This window comes from Stenella coeruleoalba (genome assembly GCF_951394435.1).
Source record: "Stenella coeruleoalba genome assembly, chromosome: 3".
NCBI classification, from domain to species: Eukaryota; Metazoa; Chordata; class Mammalia; order Artiodactyla; family Delphinidae; genus Stenella; species Stenella coeruleoalba.
This window is the reverse complement of record NC_137148.1, coordinates 93,389,167-93,411,733: the sequence shown is the minus strand read 5'-3', so window position 1 is coordinate 93,411,733 and position 22,567 is coordinate 93,389,167. Positions and strand designations below refer to the sequence as shown.

At 37.4% G+C, this 22,567-nt stretch overlaps 1 protein-coding gene across 1 annotated transcript in view; it reads right to left on the bottom strand.

The window, feature by feature from the left end:
- KCNN2 (potassium calcium-activated channel subfamily N member 2) overlaps positions 1–22,567 on the bottom strand; it is a 183,189-nt gene that overhangs the window by 29,063 nt on the left and 131,559 nt on the right. The window contains exon 4 of the mRNA XM_079916639.1: positions 16,074–16,215. Within this exon, the coding sequence (XP_079772765.1) occupies positions 16,074–16,215 (142 nt within the window). The remainder of the gene's footprint in view (positions 1–16,073; positions 16,216–22,567) is intronic.

Genomic DNA, 22,567 nt, shown 5'->3' with positions numbered 1-22,567 from the left:
CAATTCTTCTGGAAAGAAATCAAAATCCCAACAGGAGTGGAAAATCACTGGTATCAAGAGCCTTTGGAAGTTGATTTTTTATTTGTGCTTATTCTTGAGTGATATTTTTTCCCACTGCCAGCCCATTTCTTGCTGAGTGTTCTCTAGCTCACCAAAGTCTTGTGTATTAAATGATTACCTCTGTTGTAAACTAGAGAAGCAAGTGAATCTGACAGTTAAGTAATTAGTGAAACCATTGCCTATATCCCTCACTCCATTATCTTAACTGTACCCTTTAAATTGTACCCCAAGAGCCACTTAGAAACCTCTTTTTCTTCAAAGTCCATTACTCCTTATATGTAAGTCTTACACCTCCCCAGGTTCTTAATAAATCATAAGAAGACTTGATATGTATAGAATCAGGTTTCAAAAAAGTAACTTAAAAAAAAAAACTTTTAGAGTTATGCAAAATGAAGCTGGCTTACCCCTGAAAGGTGCAAGGTAAGTTCCTGCCAACACATTAATTGTTATAGTAATTTAAGTAATGGCATGATGTTATTGTCCACTCAGTGTCTATTTCCTGGACTATTCTGTTCCATAAAATGAATAGAATGAAAGTAAATATGCTTTTACAACATTTTCTCCAAATCTTGTCATGATCACAATGGATATAGAAACAGTTGGGACTAACATATGTTATTCTCTGAAATTAAGATCCCTGCATGCCTTTAACAAGATGAGTCATAGTCCTTTTACCAAAGTCAGAAAATGTATCCTGGTTACTTTTCTCTCATTTCATTTATGTTATTAAGAAAAAGCTAAGCAAATCACTAACTTGCCACTTCAAGATGCTCTGACAACGAAAAACTAAATAAAAAACAAAACAAAACATGGTGTTTATGACGCCAATACACTAAAGTCAAAGGTTTAGGTTTTCCTTGGCTAGTTTATCATCTTTCCTTCTAACAAATTAGATGTTGCAAGAGAGAGAGGAGGAGGGGGGGAGAGAGGCCTTGTCCTTAGAAAAGATAAGTAAGTATTAATGCTCGTTGTGCCAGATCAAAGTGAACAGACAAATGACAATCAGAACGCATAAGCTATAGTTGAATCCCAACACCTGGAGAGTCTTAGATGCTGCCAAATTAAAATGCAGTGCCTGCATAGCAAACGAAACTGTAAAAAAAGAGACAATCTACAGAATGGGAGAAAATATTTGTAAACAATGCGACCGACAAGGGCTTAATCTCCAAAATATACGAACAGCTCATACAACTCAATATCAAAAAACCAGGGACTTCCCTGGTGGCACAGTGGTTAAGAATTCACCTGTCAATGCAGGGGACACAGGTTCAAGCCCTGGTCCGGGAAGATCCCACTGGCCATGAGCAAATAAGCCCATGTACCACAGCTACTGAGCCTGTGCTCTAGAGCCCACGAGCCACAACTACTGAGCCCACGTGCCTAGAGCCCATGCTCCGCAACAAGAGAAGTCACCACAATGAGAAGCCCGCGCACTGCAATGAATAGTAGCCCCCACTTGCTGCAACTAGAGAAAGCCCATGCACAGCAACAAAGACCCAATGCAGCCAAAAGAAAAAAAAAAAAACGACTCAATTGAAAAAGTGGGCAGAACACCTAAATAGACATTTCTCCAAAGAAAACATACAGATGACCAAGAGTCACATGAAAAGATGCTCAACATCACTAATTATTAGAGAAATGCAAATTAAAACTACAATGAGGTATCACCTCACACCAGTCAGAATGGCCAAAAAGTCTACAAATGACAAATGCTGGAGAGGGTGTGAAGAAAAAGGAACCCTCCTACACTGTTGGTGGGAATGTAAATTGGTACAACCACTACAGACAAGAGTATGCAGGTTCTTAAAAAAACTAGAGTTGCCATATGATCCAGCAATCCCATTCCTGGGCATATATCCACACAGAACTACATTCAAAAAGATACATGCACCCATATGTTCACAGCAGCACTATTTGCAATAGCCAAGACATGGGAACAGCCTAAATGTCCATCGACAGAGGAATGGATAAAGAAGATGTGGTGTATATATATATATATATATATATATATACACAATGGAATATTACTCAGCCATAAAAAAGAATGAAATAATGCCATTTGCAGCAACATGGATGCAACTAGAGATCATCATACTGAGTGAAGTCTGACAGAGAAAGAGAAATACTATATGATATCACTTATATGTGGAATCTAAAATATGGGACAAATGAACCTATCTACAAAACAGAAACAGACTCACAGACATAGACATCGGACTTGTGGTTGCCAACGGGGAGGTGGGGAGGGAGAGGGATGGACTGGGAGTTTGAGTTTAGTAGATATAAACTGTTACATTTAGAATGGATAAACAACCAGGTCCCTACTGTATAGTACAGGGAACTATATTCAATAACCTGTGTTAAACCATAATGAAAAAGAATATGAAAAAGAATGTATATACGTGTATAACTGAGTGACTTTTGTACAGCAGAAATTAGCACAACGTTGTAAATCAACTCTACTTCAATAAAAAAAATAAATTAAGATGTAGTGCCCTTCTCTGTTGTATTCTTCTCTAATATAGCACATACAATGAAAGCCATGTCGGTCCCTAGAATTTAAAAGAAGTTCAAGCAGCTCGTTTTCCCCAAGATCATTCATCACACAGTGTTTGAAAAATTCAGAGAAGTGACATATTTTTACTTTAGATCACTGGTGATGCTGATCCTACTAACACTTTTAAGAATGATTTTGAAATACCACTTTGGGATCAAGCTTTAATAACTTAATACACAAGGCTATGGAGAGGGAAATTCCTTTAATAGCACACCGGGGAAAGGTTTTGATTCTTTTCTTATTTAAAAAAGCATCTGCCAAAGATTCAACATAATAATAATAAAATTTATAATTTGGGGGGAAATTCCAGAATACTCACCATCACAGAGAAGCACTCTGCCAAAAACTGCTAAAGTTCCAATTATTCCAGTGTTAAATTAATTATCATCCTGGGTCTTACAATAGCTCCTAAAAGGCCAAACTTTAGTTTGATAGCTGATTGATTGCCTATCACTAATGACAATTTCTTAACATATTTTGAAAAAATCATGCTTTCTACTGAAAATGCACCTAAGTTAAAGATTAACTTGCATTTTAAAATATTAACTTGTTCTTCAAAGGGAAGGTAAAATGAGTACTTGAAAACATTACCCATGTTTTTGTCCCTGGGGTTGACTGATTCAATATCCTAGAAAAATAAATACCTTTTTTAGTGCACTTGCCTGACAATTATTCTTTCATAAAGATACATAAAACAAGCATTTCTGGCAAGTAAGAAGGATTCTATAAAACATTCAGCTTCACTATAATATCCCATTGGAGTTTTACAAGATCTCTTTAGGTTATGAAAATAAACAACATTCAAGATAACTTTGAAGATAAATTCCCTCTGAGTATCTTCAAATACAGTTGGCCCTTGAACAAGAAGGGGGTTAGGGATGCCCACCCTCCTTGTTGTTGAAAAGCCGAGTATGACTTACAGTGGGCCCTCCATAGCTGTGAATTCAATCAACCATGGATTGTGTAGTACTACAGAATTTACTACTGAAAAATATCTGCAATAAGTGGATCCAGGCAGTTCAAACTGGTGTTGATCAAGGGTCAACTGTATTGTTGATAGGAGGGCAGAGGTCCGTTAAAACGTTCTCATCCTAAGGAAGAGGGGAGAAGGTGTGTGTGGGTTTTTGAGTTCAGTGATAAAACCTGGGTTTAGGAACCCCAACTCTCCTTTAGAGTCATTTGCTTGTTTAGCTCCTTGTGTGCTCTGGTGGCTGGAAAGAGGAAGAGGTACATAAGACGGGTCATTAACAATGAGTCATCCTCAGGTTTAAATCTCCTTATTAGCAATGGTGCCAATGTGAGCGCACGCGTTTCAGAGACAGGAAGGGCAGCTCTGCCAATTCAAAGTGCTGATAGTTTAGAAAATGTAGGTGGAATTGTAGAGACAATATGAGTCGAATACTAGAAGGTCACAACAACTTTCAGCTATATTTGCCTGTACCTGGAAAAAAGCAGCTGTCTTATTTCTTCAGAAATTTTCTTGGGGAGAAGTGAAGGTCTGCTTAGGGCAATGGTGGGGAATTTAGCTTTAGGACTGAAAAGGCCCATCATCCCCTCCAGCTGCTCTGCACAAAACAGAAATTATGCTAAGAATTTAAAGATACGCTCTCTTCAGTGAGGCTTTATTTGATGAGATTCAATGAACATGCCAGAAAGTACCAAAAAACAAAAAGTAAGGTAAAAACCTCTTCAAGGTTATTATTTGATATTAAACACCTCATATCAAATTGTACAAGACATATAAAAGATCCTGAGATTTTTTTTTTTCCTTATTCACACATGCAACACCAAGGAATGGCTCTAGTCTAGTTTTTCAGGGCTCCTACTTCTACTGGCAGGGTAAAAGTAATCCTTAAATGCAAAGACAGGAAGTAGCAGGAATATAATCATACTTTAGGTTTAGCCTTCTTTAATACCAGTCATTCTCTTACTATAAGCTCTGGCTAATTTATGGCTCTCTTTTGGAATATCTTCTGATTGAATTAACACGGTAGTGTTACTACCCTTCAGGGTGAAAACTACTGAACTCTGACAATTGACTGAGATGCCATGTGACCTTAAATCAAGACTCTTTGATACCTGGTAAATTTGATGATGACAATTATGAAGTGTTCTTATCCTAATGTGGTGTAAAAAAGTGATTACTGTTTTATTTTTGCTCCCTGAATAAAATTAAAAAAATTAACTGGTGTGATTTTTAAATTATTACAAAGTGGAAAACCTTTATGCATTGCTTTTGTTTATACAGAATTACTGATGGGATGGAAGAAGCTTAAATTGGTCATATCTGAAGTCACCTCACTTTTGTTGAGGAATACATAGTGGACTTGTTGAAATCTAGGGTTTACAGGTCACTATCAGTAGAGGACCACTTATCAGATAATAACCAGTATCCCTAGGACTGTGCAGATATTACTCCATATTTAAAAATAATTTATGCCAAAAAATGCAGTCATCCATACTCTAAATAGTTAAAGGGCCAACAGGAGATGTCATAATTTTACAAAAGTAGAGAAGCAAAAATTAAAAATGAATGATTTTCATTTTAATATAAGACTAGAGATACTCTTACTAATGAGGCTGTATTCTACTCTTGAAACAAACATATATACCCATAGGTAAGGAAAAATGATAGCATTCAGCTTGTGTTGTATCTTTTTTTTTTTTGTGGTACGCGGGCCTCTCACTGTTGTGGCCTCTCCCGTTATGGAGCACTGGCTCCGGCCGCGCAGGCTCAGCGGCCATGGCTCACGGGCCCAGCCGCTCCGTGGCATGTGGGATCTTCCCGGACCGGGGCACGAACCCGTGTCCCCTGCATCAGCAGGCGGGCTCTCAACCACTGCGCCACCAGGGAAGCCCTTGTGTTGTATCTTTATGTACAGATATAAAATGGTAGATAGGGTAACTTTTTAAATGCTAAGCAAATCAATTACTTTATTATAAAGTTGGAGATACTGAGAAACTAGCTGGTACTGACAAAAAGCTAAGACACCATGATGTAACACTGTTATTTGCCTGCCTTCAACCAAAAGGATAAAGCCATTTAAACTTCATCCCAGAGTTTATCATGACATCCAGAACAATAAATCCTCAGCACCTCCTCAAAAAGTGGAAGGATAGGGGATCGGAATCAAGATGGTGGAGTAGTAGGACATGGAACTCATCTCTTCCCACAAATACATCAAGAATACATGTACAAATGGAACATTTCTCACAGAACACCTACTGAACACTAGCAGAACACCTCAAACATCTGAAAGGACAAGAAAGATCTCCAAGTAATGGGGTAGGACAAAAGGGGCTGTGCAATTTAGGAAGCAGAGCTGAAATCTTTGCCCACGGCTATGCAAACTGCAGATTCACACCTCCGCAGCTGGCTTTGTAAATGCAGTGCCTGTGGAACATCTGAACGGACAACTGGTGCTCCCATGGCTGGGACGGGTCTGGCCTTAGCAGCTGTGGGCTTTGTGGGCACGTACACATGGGGGCTGGGCTGGGCCAGGGTCTGAGATGCCCCCATAGCTCCCACAGTGGGTCCAGGTGTGTGATGACTGCAGTCCTGGGACCTGACTTCAGTGGCCCTGTGCTGGTGGCTTTGTGAAAAACAAAGACTGAGAAGCACCAGGGCTGATAGTCAGCATACCCATGGTTACATAGGGGCAAAGGGCAGTGCTAACAACAGTGTGCTTTGTGAGCCTGCTTAATGGATGAAAGTGACATAGCAGAGTACGCTCACAGGTGAACAGGCCCAGTGGAGGAATACTCAGTGGCTTCTCTCCCCATGGGAGCACTCCAATCCCGTCCACCTCACCCTGCATATCAGAAATGCAGCTCAGAAATGGAGCTGGGGGCTTCTACTCCAACAACTAGGGAGCAGACTCTGCCCTGGACAGGTCAGTGACAGCCACAGAGCAAAGAGGAGGCCCTGCTCAATATCCAGTGCAGGCTCTGGTCACCACAACGTCAGTCACACCTCCTATCAAGGGGATAATGGCCAGAGTACACTCAGGAAAGAGGTGGCAGTCATCCATACTAAAAACAGCCTTCACACCGAAAAATATTAATGAGTTGACATGCAGGCTACACAGGGACGTTCCCACATAAAAATAGTCCTCCAAGACCACAGTAGATAATTGTTCTTCCTAAACTCATAGAGCAACAGAAATATAAGTAAAATGAAAGCAGAGAAACCACTCCCAATTAAAAGGTCGAGATAATTCCCCTGAAAGAACAAACAATGAAACAGCTCTCTTCAGTCTAATAGTCATCGAGTTCAAAAAGGAGATAATGAAAAATCTGAAGGAATTAAGAAAGGCTATTGACAGAAATGCAGATTACTGTAAAAAGGAACTAGAAACTATAAGGAGGAGCCAAGAAAAATTAGAGAATTCATTTGAAGAAACAAAAGCTGAACTAAAGGCTATGAATAGCAGAATGCATAATGCAGAAGAACAAATTAGTGATCTAGAAGATAGAATAATGGAAATCACCCAATCAGGACAGCAGACAGAAACCCAAATGAAAACAGAAAGAAAGCAGTATAGGAGACCTATGGGATAACATAAAGCATGCCAATCTACACATAATAGAGATCCCAGAAAGAGAATAGAGAATTGAAAATGTATTTGAAGAAATTATGGCTGAAAACTTCCCAAAACTAAAGAAGGAAACAGATATCCAGATACAGGAAGCACAGAGGGTCCTGAACAAGATAAACCCAAATAGACCTACACCAAGATATATTATAATAAAAATGGCAAAAGTTAAAGAGGATTCTAAAGGCAGCAAGAGAAAAACAAATAATTAATTGCAAGGCAACCCCCCATAAGGCTATTAGCAGATTTCTCTACAGAAATGATGCAGGCCAGAAGGGAGTAACAAGATATATTCAAAGTCCTAAAAGGGAAAAATCTGCAACCTAGGATACTCTACCCAGCAAGATTATCATTTAGAATAGACGGAGAAATAAAGAATTTTTTAGACAAGTAAAAACTAAAAGAATACAGCAATACTAAACCTACCCTAAAGAAAATATGGAAATGTCTTCTTTAAATAGAAAAGTAGCAAGAATCTGTAGAAAAGAGAAAATCACAATTGGAAAGTAAATCACTTAAATAAGACAGTACACAGATTAAAAAAATAAAAAAAATTCTGTGAAAGCAATAACCACAATGAACAGAAAAAGGATGAAAATGAAGATCCAAAATAGGACATCAAAATCATAAAATGTGGGGGAAAAGAATAAGAAAATGTAGATTTTTTTTTCTAGAATGTGTTTGAGGCTATATGACTACCAGTATAAAGCAAGTAGATATAGGAAGGGGTTATCATACTTAAACACAGCAACCACAAATCAAAAACATACAATAGAGTCACAAAAACCAAAAAGAAGACAACATAAGCATAATACAAAAGAAAATCATTAAACTACAAAAGGAAAAACAAAAAGAAAAAGGGACAAAGAAGAAATACAAAATCAATGGAAAAACAAGGTTAAAATGGCAATAAATACATATCTATCAATAATTACCTTAAATGTCAATGGACTAAATGCTCCAATCAAAAGACACAGAGTGGTAGACTGGATAAAAAAACAAGATCCTACAATATGCTGCCTACAAGAGACACACTTTAGGGGAAAGCACAGATAAATTAAAAGTGAGGGGATGGAAAAAGATATCTCATGCAAATGGAAAGGACAAGAAAGTTGGGGGGGGCACAATGCTTATATCAGACAAAATAGACTTTAAAACAAAGGCTATAAAGAAAGATAAAGAAGGACACTATATAATGATAAAAGGATCAATACAAGGAGAGAATATTACACTTGTCAATATATATGCACCCAATATACGTACACTCGAATACATAAAACAAATACTAACAGACATAAAGGGAGAAATTGACAGGAATACAATAATAGTAGGAGACTTTAACACCCCACTCACATCAAAAGATAGATCTTCAACAGAGAAAATCAATAAGGCAACAGAGATCTTAAATGATACAACATAACAGTTAGACTTAATTAGGACATTACATCCAAAAAAAGCAGAATACACATTCTTTACAAGTGCACATGGAACATTCTCTAGGATTGACCACATACTTGGGCACAAAACAAGCCTCAGCAAATTGAAGAGTACAGAAATGACTTCAAGCATCTTTTCTGACCATAATGGCATGAAACTAGAAATCAACCACAGAAATGAGAAAAAAAAAACAATTACATGGAGACTAAACAACATGCTACTATAAAACCAATGGGTCAATGATGAAATCAAAGAAGAAATTAAAAAATACCTTGAGGCAAATGACAATGAAAATACAACCATACAAAATCCATGGCATGCAGCAAAGGCAATTCTTAGAGGGAAGTTCATAGTAATACAGGTCTTCCTTAAGAAACAAGAAAAATCTCAAACAATCTAACCCGTCTAAAAGAATTATAAAATGAATGATAAACAAAACCTAAAGTCAGCAGAAGGAAGGAGATAATAAAGATCAGCGAGGAAGTAAATAAAATAGAGATTTAAAAACTATAGAAGAAATTAATAAAACCAAGAGCTCGTTCTTTGAAACGGTAAGAAAATTTACAAACCTCTGGCTAGGCTCACCATGAAGAAAGAGAGATGACCTAAATAAATAAATAAAATAAGAAATCAAAGAGGAGAAATCACAACAGATACAGTAGAAATACAAAAAAAATGAGAATACTATGAACAATTATATGCCAACAAATTTGACAACTTCAAAAAAATGAACAACTTTCTAGAAATATACAGCCCACCATAACTGAATCAAGAAGAAATAGATAACTTGAACAGACCAATCACTAGAAATGAAATCGAATCAGTAATAAAAAAACTCGCTACAAACAAAAGTTCAGGACCAGATGGTTTCACTGGGAAATTCTACCAAACATACAAAGAAAAACTTATACTGATTCCTTTCAAACTCTTCCAAAAGATTGAAGATGAAGGAATACTCCCAAAGACATTCTATGAAGCCAGGATCACCCTGATGCCAAAACCAGACAAAAACAGTAACAACAAAGAAAATTACAGGCCAATATCTTTGATGAATATAGATGCAACAATTCTGAACAAAATATTAGCAAAGTGAATCCAACAGCACATAAGAAATGTCATACACCACGACCAAGTGGGATTCATCCCAGGTTCACAAGGATGGTTCAACACACACAAATCGATCAATGTGATACACCACATCAACAAAAGAAAAGACAAAAACCACATGATCATCTCAACAAATGCAGAAAAAAACATTTGATAAAATTCAGCATCTATTCATGATAAAAACCCTCATGAAAGTGGGTATAGAGGGAACATATCTCAACATAAAAGCTATTTATGACAAACCCACAGGCAGTATAATACACAATGGTGAAAAGATGAAAGCCTTCCTGCTAAAATCTGGAACAAGACAAGGATACCCACTCTCACCACTTCTCTTCAACACTGTAGTGGAAGTCCTAGCCACAGCAATCAGACAAGAAAAAGAAATAAAAGTTATTCAGTTTCGTAGGGAAGAGGTAAAATTGTCATTATGCAGATAACATGATAATATATATAGAAAACCTTGAAGACTCCACACAAAAACTACTAAAACTGATAAACTAATTCAGCAAGGTAGCAGGATACAACATTAACATACAGAAATTGGTTGCATTTCTTTACACTAATAATGAAATATAAGAAAGGGAATGCAAACTAGCAATCCCTTTTAAAATTGCACCAAAAAAAATACTTAGGAATAAATCTCACCAAGGACATGAAAGACTTATATGCTGAGAACTACACAGCATTAATACAGGAAATTAAAGATGATTCAAAGAAATGGAAAGCTATCCCATGCTCTTGGATTGAAAGAATTAATACTATTAAAATGAGCATACTACCCAAAGCAATCTACAGATTCAATGTGATCCCTATTAAATTACCCATGATATTTTTCACAGAAATAGAGCAAATAATTCTAAAATTTATATGGAATCATAAAAGACCCAGAATTGCCAAAGCAATCCCGAGGAAAAAGAACAAAGCTGGAGGCATAAACCTCCCAGACTTAAGATGATACTACAAGGCTATAGTAATCAAAACAGCAAGGTATTGGCACAGAAACAGACATACAGATAAATGGAACATAATAGAGAGCCCAGAAATAAACCTGCACACCTATAAATGATTAATCTTCAACAAAGGAGGCAAGAATATACAATGGAGAAAAGACAGTCTCTTCAGCAGGTGGTGTTGTGAAAGTTGGACAGCCCCATGTAAATTAATGAAGTTAGGACCCACGCTCACACCGTACACAAAAATAAACTCAAAATGGCTCAAAGACCTAAAATATAAGACAAGACACCATAAAACTCCTAGAAGAGAACATAGGCAAAACATTCTCTGACATAAATTGTACCAATGTTTTCTTGGGTCAGCCTTCCAAGGCAAAAGACATAAAAACAAAAATAAGCAAATGGACCTAATCAAACTTACAAGCCATTGCACAGCAAAGGAAACTATAAACAAAATGAAAAAACCTACGGAATGGGAGAAAATATTTGAAAATGATGTCACTAACAAGGGCTTAATCTCCAAAAAAAACTAAACAACCCAATCAAAAAATGGGCAGAAGACCTAAATAGACATTTCTCCAAAGAAGACATACAGATGGCCAACAGGCACATGAAAAAGATGCTCAACATCACTAATTATTAGAGAAATGCAAATCAAAGCTACAATGAGGTACCACCTCACACCAGTCAGAATGGCCATTATTAAAAAGTCTACAAATAACAAATGCTGCAGAGGGTCTGGAGAAAATGGAACCCTCCTACATTGTTGGTGGGAATGTAAGTTGGTGCAGCCACTATGGAAAACAGTATGGAAGTTCCTCAGAAAACTAAAAGTAGAGTTGCCATATGATCCAGCAATCCCACTCCTGGGCATATAACCAGACAAAACTATAATTCAAAAAGATACAAGTACCCCTAGGTTCATAGCAGCACTATTTACAATAGCAAAGACATGGAAACAACCTAAATGTCCATCAACAGATGAATGGATAAAGAAGATGTGGTATATATATATATATACATACACACACACACACACACACACACACACACACACACACACACACAATGGAATACTACTAAGCCATAAAGAAGAATGAAATAATGCCATTTGCAGCAACATGGATGGACCTAGAGATTATCATACTAAGCAAAGTGAGTCAGAAAGAAAAAGACAAGCACCATATGATATCACATGTGGAATCTAAGATACCACACAAATCAACATATCTATAAAACAAAAACCGACTCACAGACATAGAGAACGAACTTTTGGTTGCCAAGGCGGGTGGGATAGGGGAGGGAAGAATTGGGAGTTTGGGATTAGTAGAGGCAAACTGTTATATATAGGATCGGTAAACAACAAGATTCTACTGTATAACATAGGGAACTATACTATATTCAATATCCTGTGACAAACCATAAAGGAAAAAGAATATGAAAAAATATATATTATGTATAACTGAGTCACTGTGCTGTACAGAAGAAATTAATACAACGTTGTAAAACAACTATATTTCAATAACATTTTTTAAAAAAGAGGAAGGATAGAAGAATAAGGAAAAAGTAAGTAATTGCAACCATTATAGTTTTCTCTTGAAGGGTAATGAGGGACCTTGTCTATTAGGCAATCCTATGATCTTAGGTTTTTAAAATAATACCCAGGGGAAAGGAAGAGATCTTTGTCTCTTAAGCTCTAATATTAGTTAGGTCTTGGTAAAAGGAAAATTTCTACTTGACTTGTTTGATCTATCACAATGGAATTCTTGTTCAGGCATTTCAGTATATGAAGTCCACTTGTTTTAGTATTTTCATAATCATCTATGTATAGCATTGTAAACACAACCTAAAACTCATTTAAAAAGCTTTGCATGATTGTCTTGGATTTACAATTTACATTTCAGGCAAGGAGAAGTTATTTTTTGATAAGACCATTTGTTTCTCTCTTAGAAATATTCTGGAAAACTCTCTCTCCTCATGGTTTAACAATATATTTCTGCCAAGACCATGGCTGAAATGTCCTAAATCTTAATGTCCTTGGCTCCCAAAAATATAACTCATGACATAAATTAAGCTATTTAAAAATTTTAAATTACATTTTAATTTTGAGTTTTTACCAATGAAATGTGAACATCTAAGATGATCCTATGACATAATTCATTAGCTTTATGAAGAAATAATGCAGTGCTAATTTCTTGATGTCTACATTTTTGAAATAGGAAAGCTTTGTAGGTATTAGCATTCAGATCAACTGTATTTTACTTCAAAGTGAAAAAAAAACACATAAAGGTATAAATTCTATCAAAATTTCCTAAACACAAGAATAAGAAAATTGAAATATAAAAGAACACAAAGAATCATAGTACTTCAGAGACAATACACAAGATAATTCAGGGATGACCCTGTGCTCTCCCAGGAGTATTGTGAATTGCGTTTCTTTTTCACAATTTATTAAAGGCCAGAGAGATGACTCATGAGAAATGTGACAATATGTATTTTACCTAAACATGCATTGCAAAAGTCCCGGGGAGAATAGGCTGGAAAAAGATAGAAAAAAAAAAAAAGGAAAAAGAAAAAAAAAAGCCTGTAATTTTTTTAAAAAAGTCATATCTAGCTTAGACAATCCCAAAGTAACAAACGGGTATTTAAACTTCCTGATATCAAAAGCAAAAAAAAAAAAAATTGTCTCACAAAAGAGAAACACAGTTCATCTAAAGGAAACTAACCTTTTCTATAGACTCTGAAAAAAATTTATATCTTAGGAAACTATATTCGTCAGCCACTCTCTGTAATAGTTTCTAGGTAACTGCAATACATAGGCTCTTCATCCCCAGGAAATTTACATGGGATATAACCAATTCCCAGAAGCTCACCCCCAGAAGACTGCTCTGTGGCCTGCCTCTGTGGGAATTTATTTGGCCGATGGATAGAGACAATGCAACTCTACACAGTATTTCAATTAGGCTAGTCAAAGAGCACCCAATTTCTCTATATGCAAGTAAACAATTTTTGATTGGGTCAATTAAGAAATGTCTGTTCCTTAAGAGGGAGATGGAATGGAGCTCCTCAGCTTAAGGACAGAGGGACTGTTTTCACCATGAGCTTAGAGGACAGCAGTGAAGTCACTGTAAATTTCACTGCATATAACATTTTTGTGTCCATATAGATTAAAAGTGGCTTATAAAATATTTTCTAAAAATAAACTAGGATCACCAGTGACATCTAAGCAAGGAAGTAGTTCAATGAACTAAATATAAAATTTGTGCCATCAGATGAGATTTTGCAGGAGCTGTTCTTGAGACATTAGGGACAGAGAAAAAAAATCAAGGAAAGATAAAAGTATTACAAGATCCAGGCAAGGTTAACCTCAAACTTGGCTCTGATCCATAGCAAATGAAGAGGTTTGCATAAACCCTGAGTCATACCTGATTCAAGAATAAAAGGGAGGTATCTTGCCAAAAAGCAAAACCAAGGAAATTGTTTCTAAGAAGCATAAGGGGAAAGACTCTGCAATTACCAGTTCTGTGTTTATAAATAGCATCATTCATGTCCCTTGTGGGCTTGTTATGGGCCCTCCAAAAATACATCCATGCAAATTTTATTTCCCAAAGCATTATACTATATAATAAAATGCTATCTTTTGAGGAAAAAGGAAGTGATCCAAGAGTAAACATAAAGGACCATACCAATTTTAATGAAAAAAAATCACTAAAATTCACAAAACTGTACTTTTCTTTTACAAGCAAACAATGTTACATTATGACCCCAAATTATATTTTCCACGAATGGTCATCTTGTTACTACTGTAACCTTAAAATTAGCCCCCAGGTTTTATTTTCACATCTAGCTATTCAGTGCTACTAAGTGGGAGAAGAATGTTCCCACTCTATGTATGTCATGGGCACTCAGTCCTTCCAGCTAGTTCTGACTCTTGGAACAATCTTCCTAGGCAGCTGCTACAAGGGTACACGCTGCCCTGGCTACCATTCAAAGGCCCTCGCATGGGGAGCCTGTTCCTCTCCTGCCAACTTGTGGGTGGACACAATGAAGGCGTTGGGCAGAGATGCCTAACTTCAGACATTCTGGGAATTTCCTGACTAAGGAGCTTCCAGTACTAGTTCACATCCTTCTGTAGGCAGGAACCAAATAAGTATCAGGCTAATGCTCTTTGCTGTAATCCAATGATAAAAAGAAGATAAGAACCTAGGTCACTAAAAGTGGTGCATCTGGCTTAGACATTTCAAAGTTCACACCACATAATAATAAATTTTAGACAATTTGCTAGCCTTTCATTTTCAGACATCTAAAACAAACGGTACACACCAGCCCTGGCCACATCATAGTGTGTAAGGGGCAAGGAACATGTCTGAGCCTGCTAGGTGTCCCAGAAGAGTGACACATCACCACAGGCAGCAAACCTCACTCAAGAGATCCCCAAGATCTGGCCTCCCACCCCCAGCCTCATGCCACTTTTCCTCTTTCCTCTGTACACTCCTGGCCTGGTGGCCTTACATCAACGTACCAAGCTCCTCCTTGCCTCACTCTCTTCAAATAAACTATTTCCTCTTCCTGGAATGCCCTTCCTTCCCCCCACTTTGCCTGGCTACCTACCCTTCCCACCTCAGTTTAAAAGTCAACTTTCCCGGAATTTATTTCTCTTAGTAGATCCCATTCTTCTCCCTCAGTCCCCCCGAATCTGATCAGAAATCTTACTTCCTCACATACTTGTCACAAATGTAAATAACAATGATTTGTTAATTATTTTAAAAAGTAGGCATTCCCCTGTAAGCTCCATGAAGGCAGGACAGAGATAGTTCATCCCTTTCCTGCTATATTCTCAGTTGCTAGGCCAGCACCATAATCAGCACTCAACTCAAGTATTTGTTAAAGTGATAAATATTATCTAATTACATAATTGGAAAAAAAATGTAATTCTTCAACCGTTCAACACATTGCAAGATAGTTATTATGGTCCACATTTTACAGATGAGAGAAGTACATTTCAGAGAAGAGGATTTCACTCAAGTTCACATGGCTAATAGGAAATGAAAGAACTCAGACTTAAACAAAGAACTTCTGACCTTGAAGCTGAAGCTCTAAGATCAGATTTGCTCATCAAATTAGCACATAGCCCACAAAGAGCATTCTAGCAGCACTCTGTCCTCAATGGAGCTTCACAATGAAGAGAATTAGGATGAGAACTGTTGATGTTCTCTCTGAACAGAGAACTGATTTATTGATGCTGCCTTCCTGATGTTTGGAAATTGAAGTAGCATACTATGACTTATGCACATGGATGGAATGGTCTAAAGTACTTTCTTGAGTGTTCATCAAAGAGACAGAAAATGAAAAGACACTTACCATAATTCCAGTGAGCAAACAGACTCCTTTCCCACAGTATGTGTTAGGTACCATGTCACCATAACCAATGGAGAGAAAAGTTATTGATATCAACCACATTGCTCCAAGGAAGTTGCTAGTAACATCCTGTTGATCATGGTACCTGAAAAATAGCAAACAAAGCCAGTCCTTCATAATTAATCTAGAGTAGGGCTTCCAAGGGCAGTTTGATTCAATACAGTGAGTTTACTAATAGCGTCTACAAAATGCTCTATTTAGAGGTTTTCAAAGCTCATTATTATAAATAAAATTGGAGTTGTACCTAAGCAATCTGAAAGACATCAGAATTTCTCAACTTTAAAAATAATCTGAAAGAGAAACTGTAAAATATGAAAATTGCTTTTCTCACTGGTTTAAGTTGATCAACGCACATTTATCTTTGAATCCTGCTTTGGTCTTGCTCACATCTCATCCTTCCTTGATGCCCACTGATGTGCCCAACTTGTGGAACAATATGCAGTGCCCCGACCTCCCTCCTCACCTTTGTACCAAAAGGAGCCACGGTGTTCCCTTTGCTACCTTTATTTCTTATTGGGCCAACTCCTAGTCATCTTTCAAAATAAGTTCAGGTGGGAGCCTCTTCTATCTACGCTCCTCCCAGCCCATTTCTGGGGCTCCCTCAGTACCCCATATATTCCTCCATCACAGGACTACATTGTAACTGTCTACCTGGAGGTCCTGTACTAGCCATCCTCCTTGAAGATGGAAAATGTACCTTTGATTGCATAATCCATGCCCAGAACTGGAGCTTAATATAAGTTATTACCTCACCAGATACACACAAAGAGTTTATAGTCAAAAAGAGGGAGAGGGATGCAGTTTATCCTCATTATTCTATGAGGTGTCAAATTTTTCTAATGAGAAGAAAGATTTTTATATCAGAAACAGATATAAAATTTTGCTTGAATTATCAATGTGAAACAGTAACCCTGGCCCATCGTGGGGCACTATTATCCACCATGCATACAACTGTGAGGCCATGCAAGTTGTTACTTTAGAGAAACTTGCCCTGGATGCATGCTCTGTGTAGTCATGGGGCAGAGTAGCCCTCCTCCATGGCAGTCACACCCCAGACTCTCTCTGGTCACTAGAGACATTCCCTGCTCTTCATCCAACTTCTGTAAGGACCACCCTTTCTTCCCAGCTCTCAGATACCACTGGGGATGGCTTTCCCTTCCTTATTTCTTGCTCTCCAAAGCATGCTGATAATCCCCTAGCTTGCACTCACTCAGTCCTGCCTTTCAGCTCGACGATATGTCTGTGTAGCCAGAGCTGTGGAGGCAAGGAGGCTGCCCCATGACCCGAGCCCCAGGATTGATCCCATATACAACCTACATTGGGCCAGTGCATTCTCTCCCTCTTTTTTTTTCTGTTCTTCATATCATTCCAAGGCTTCTGCATCTATAGCCCAAAGTGCAGGAAGTTTATAGAGTATAAGCTTTCCTCTGCAGTATCATACCTCTGAAGGGGAGACTGTGGATCTTGCCTCTGTCTTTGGATACAGAAAGGCCTATGCTTAACACTTTGGTACCTTTGTTTTCTAACAAAGAAGAGAGAACTAAGAAATGGTATTTTCTGCTACTTTGGTCTAGGGAAAGAGAAACCTCTGCCTGGAATGAGTGGAACCCCAGAGTAAGGAAGAGTGACAGCATCACCGTATCTTCAAAAAGAAAATGGAAGGGCACACACACAGGCAGCCAGCCCTGCTGAGGGGCATCCTGTGATTCCCTGGTGATGGGAGGGCAGCAACCTCCACCATTCTACCCCAGGGAACTGCCACTATGACTTAGATGCAGAGTCCCCTCTTCCCAGGATGGCTGGGTGGAGAGGCTGTCATTGCCAAAAGGAAGGTCAAGATGTACTCGTATTACTCAGCCTTAAAAAAAGAATGAAATAATGCCATTTGGAGCAACATGGATGGACCCAGAGATTCTCATACTAAGTGAAGTAAGTCAGAGGAAGACAAATATCATCTGATATCACTTATATGTGGAATCTAAGAAAATGATACAAATGAACTTATTTACAAAAAAACCAGACATAGAAAACAAATTTATGGTTAACAAAGGGGAGGGGTAAATTAAGAGTTTGGGATTAACAGATATACACTAATATACATAAAATAAATAAACAACAAGGACCTATTGTATACTACAGGGTACTATATTCAATATCTTGTAATAACCTATAATGGAAAAGAATCTGAAAAAGAATCTAGATATGTGTGTATATATATATGAAAAGAATATATATTTATCTGAATCACTTCGCTGTACACCTGAAACTAACAAAACATTGTAAATCAACTATAATTTAAAAACAAGATCAATTCCTAGCTTTTAAGGAAGCCAGATGAGTGCATTTCCTCTGAGAAACTGTTAAATAACATGCACATAGGATTAGGGTGACACGATCCATGCTGTAGTTCGGCTACAACATGAGCTACCAGGCTCTGTGGACTGCTCGGGGAGCCTGCTATGCCTGTGTGATGAGGCTTCCATGGGGCCATGTGGTTTTTATTTCAAACAAGACCCTTAGAAGTAAGCTTTGGATGAATAACCCACTCATGGTATTGGGGCTTTCTATGAATAGTCCTCATCAAGCAGTTGCCTGAAACAGGGAATACATTACCCTGGTGTGGGTGTGGGCTACGTGAGAGAGGGGAGGCAAAAGTTTCATGGCCTATTCAACCTTTAATTGTGAGACAAAGTTTCTTCTTAACAAATCATGATTTACACAAAGATTTGATACGTATAAGAGCCAATGGCCCTAATTCCCTGGTGCATATGAAATATGTGTTGAGCCCTCACTATGTGTTCAACACTTGACTTTCATTTTCTCATTTTACATTGATGTTTTAAGACATGGACAACCTTTCTGGCTGAAAAAACTATACTCTTCACCCTTTCTATATCAACAAAGTGTCCTCAATCACTACCCACTTAGAAAATGTGACCACGTCTGAGTGATAACCTCAAGTTATTGCTACATCGCTAGTGACCAGAACACATCTCTAGGCACATGGTGTTCCTTTGGTAGAGCAACTACAAAGAGGAGTTTGAGATTTCATATTGTAAACAAAGGTCTTTAAAGGGGCACCTTCACTGCTGGTGCCCACAGGTAAATCTTCTCAACTTTGGCAAGGGTGTGAAAGTCTTTCTCATCTGTTCTTCCTGAAGCACTTTGATTTGGTTTTCAAAGTTTAGAGCAGTAAATGACTTTGAAAGTTACAATAAAAAGCATTCACTGACTCTCCTTTAGTTACCTACATTTGATAAGTACACAAGTTTTAAATACAAATTGCTTCCATCCTCATTAAACTCTTCACCACTCTCAAGTATTATGCCATTATATCATTCAGTTATTATTTGTTATATGTTATGCATGTTATATTGGGTCAGATACTGTAAAGCTGTATTGAAGGGCCTAATTAGAAACAAATATCTTTCTAGGAGTTGGTATTTAAGGGCTTGGGGTTCAATGGTAAATTATCTTTTTTGCTTAATAAATAATTAACCTACCTGAAAAATGGCTCAGAATGGAAAAATAACATTTCATACTCATGTTTTTGTTACATTCAGGTATACTTAGTCATGACTAGTCAAGAAGAGGCAGGTAATTAGGACCACATTACCTACTATTAGAACAATAAAGGGTTCTTTCTTGGCAACTCAGAAACAAATATTAGACTTATCAACAGGATGACGTTTTCACTTAGAACACTTCCAGGTTTTGAATTTATGCCAGAGTCACACCACTGCGAACGATTAGTATATACAATTTAAACGGTTAAAAATTTTCAAAACGTTTCTTACAGTTTAAGTTCACGTCACAAACTTACTCAGACAATTCCGACCTTCTCCACAAGGGGAGCTATTCTGGGAAAGACGAAGAAATGACTCACATGGCAAAATTCAAATTCTAATGAATATGAATGCTTGTTTAATTAAAATATATTAAAGAAGATTAAAATTAGTGTAAGGAATGCCTAATGATCACAAGCTTTTTAAAAAAAGGACTTTAGCATTTAGGGAGAGGACTTATTGCTGTTTTACAGCATTGCATGTTTTAGAGACTTAAAGATTGTAAGATCAGCTTTAATGTTTTAAAAGAAGTAAAACGTTCCTTTTCTTAGTTTCCATTCATTTCTTCATTCATTCTTGACTGTGGGTATACCACTGTTTCTTAAATCACAAATATGGCAGCTTTCCATAATATTTGTTTAAATTCACAAGGGTGATCTTTCCAAGAGCATTACTGAATTCTTCCCGCTCAATGAAGCAGCCTCTGCCCATCACTCCTGCCTCTCTCACAGCACCATTCCATAAGTAACAGGAGCTCTGGCCACAGTAATAGCTGGCAGTTATGCCATCCTCTTCACCAGCTCTTTCTCTACAGGTACATTTCCTTCTGACTAAAACCACCCTCCCCCACCTTCCTAGCCCTGATTTGTACTTTGAGAATCTGCTCATAACTCCCCTTTTTCAGACTCCACATAGCATTTTTAGCATGGTACTCTAGGCTGGACCATAGGTCCTTTCTCTGTATCCTGGGAGCCTCTTATAGATATCTCTCATGCCATCAGTCAATGTCAACATGGGTCATAACACATATAATGTATACTTTGCTTATCAAACATGCCCCGAGAATCTAAATTATAAAGAATTTGAGCACAAAGATTATGCCTTACTCATTGTTTTATCTTCACTTAGAAGAATAGAGCAGGGAATTGGTGTTTATTGAATTAATTAATATGACAATATGAAACATTTTTTCTCAAACTGACTGGCCCTTGGCCACATGTTAGGCCTTCAGGATCACAAATATAGAAGTACAAAAAAGGGACAGAAATGAGTCTTTCCCATCAATCAATATGAATCAGATTTGTCATGTTATGTTCCAAGACCTGTAGGCAACTTATAAGTTATTTTTACACATGTAAAAAATATTCAACAATGGAAGCTTACAGCTGACAAACTATGTTTATTAATCCTTTTCCATTAAACATACTATTAATACTATGAATAGCAAAAATACCTTAATTTTCAGCTCTGATCTCAAATGTCAGCCTCAGTTATATAGTGAAAAGTATTATGGAGATTCAAATGTATGTGATCAATCTATCATCAGTTCTCTCTACTGAATCCACCATTCTCTCCTGAAATATTGCTAAAATGATAGTAAGGCAATTTAAAAAAGGTATAAGCCCACAATAACAAAAAAGAAAAAAAAAAGAAAGAAAAGAGAAATCAGAGAATGAAAAATAACACATTTTTATACAAACAAAAGGGCATGGGGAATTCTGCTTCTAGCCAAGATGGAACAACAAAGGACGAATTCATGCTGCTTCTTGAAAAAACTACAAAACCAGACAAATATTTGAAACAATAGTGAACAAGACATAGATAATCTAGAAACTAAGAACAATGATCCCTGAGAGATGGTAAACAGCCAAAGCGAGTCATAAAATTGCCCCAGCTTAATGCCTCAAGAAAGATTCCAGAATGTAGCTCAGGTATGGAAATCAGCAGAGCCCAGAGGTCTCCCCAAATTGAGGACAGAGCTGGGAATACAGGGAAGCCATGAGTTTATAGGGCGAAAAACCAGAGAGGAAACATCTGCACAGAGAGAGAACCAGAGATCTGTAGAAAGGTCTCCTTGATTATTCATCCAAGTACTTACTGATCGATATGCACAAGTAAAACGGCAAGGTTGGAGAAGTGAAAATACTGTAGGTAAAGTGGTACATTATCAGTTGAAGGTAGACTGTAGTAAGTGATACAGTGTCAGGGGGAGATAAAACTGTGACAATTTAGTTATAGTATACCTAAGTGTATAGGTATGCTATAACTCCTAAAAGAATCATTAAAATAATACATCAAAGAGTAATAAGTGATAATCTTATAAAGGATATAAGATAGAATAAAAAAAGATAAGCAATCCAAAAGGAGGCAGAAATGGAAAAAAGGAACAGAGACTAGATAGGACAAATAGAAAACAAGTGGCCAGAGGACAGATTTACCCAAGCATATCTGTAACCACATTAAATATAAATGGCCTAAATATCCAAAATTAAAAGGCATAGATTATTATAGAACCCATGGAAGGTTCATAACTTGGAGCAACCAGATGTCATGCAATGAGTGGGTAAAGTCCAAAGCTGAAAACAGGAGAAATTATGATGTCTAAGTATATGGCATAATAGATGCCCAGGCGCTTGCCCCTGCCTGGTATTGCTAGACAACTAACAGGAGATAGAGGTTTGTTCACTGAGGAAACACTGGAGATTTTGATCCAGGCCCCAGCTAAGGTCAGGAAAGATGTTTGGGGCTGAAAATGTGGTAATTAAATTCAAGTTTCCAAGCTGAACAACAACATTCCCAGTTTACTTTCTTCACTCCCTGTTCTTGACCCTATATTAGAACTTACTAATACAGAGAAAGAATATATTTCTC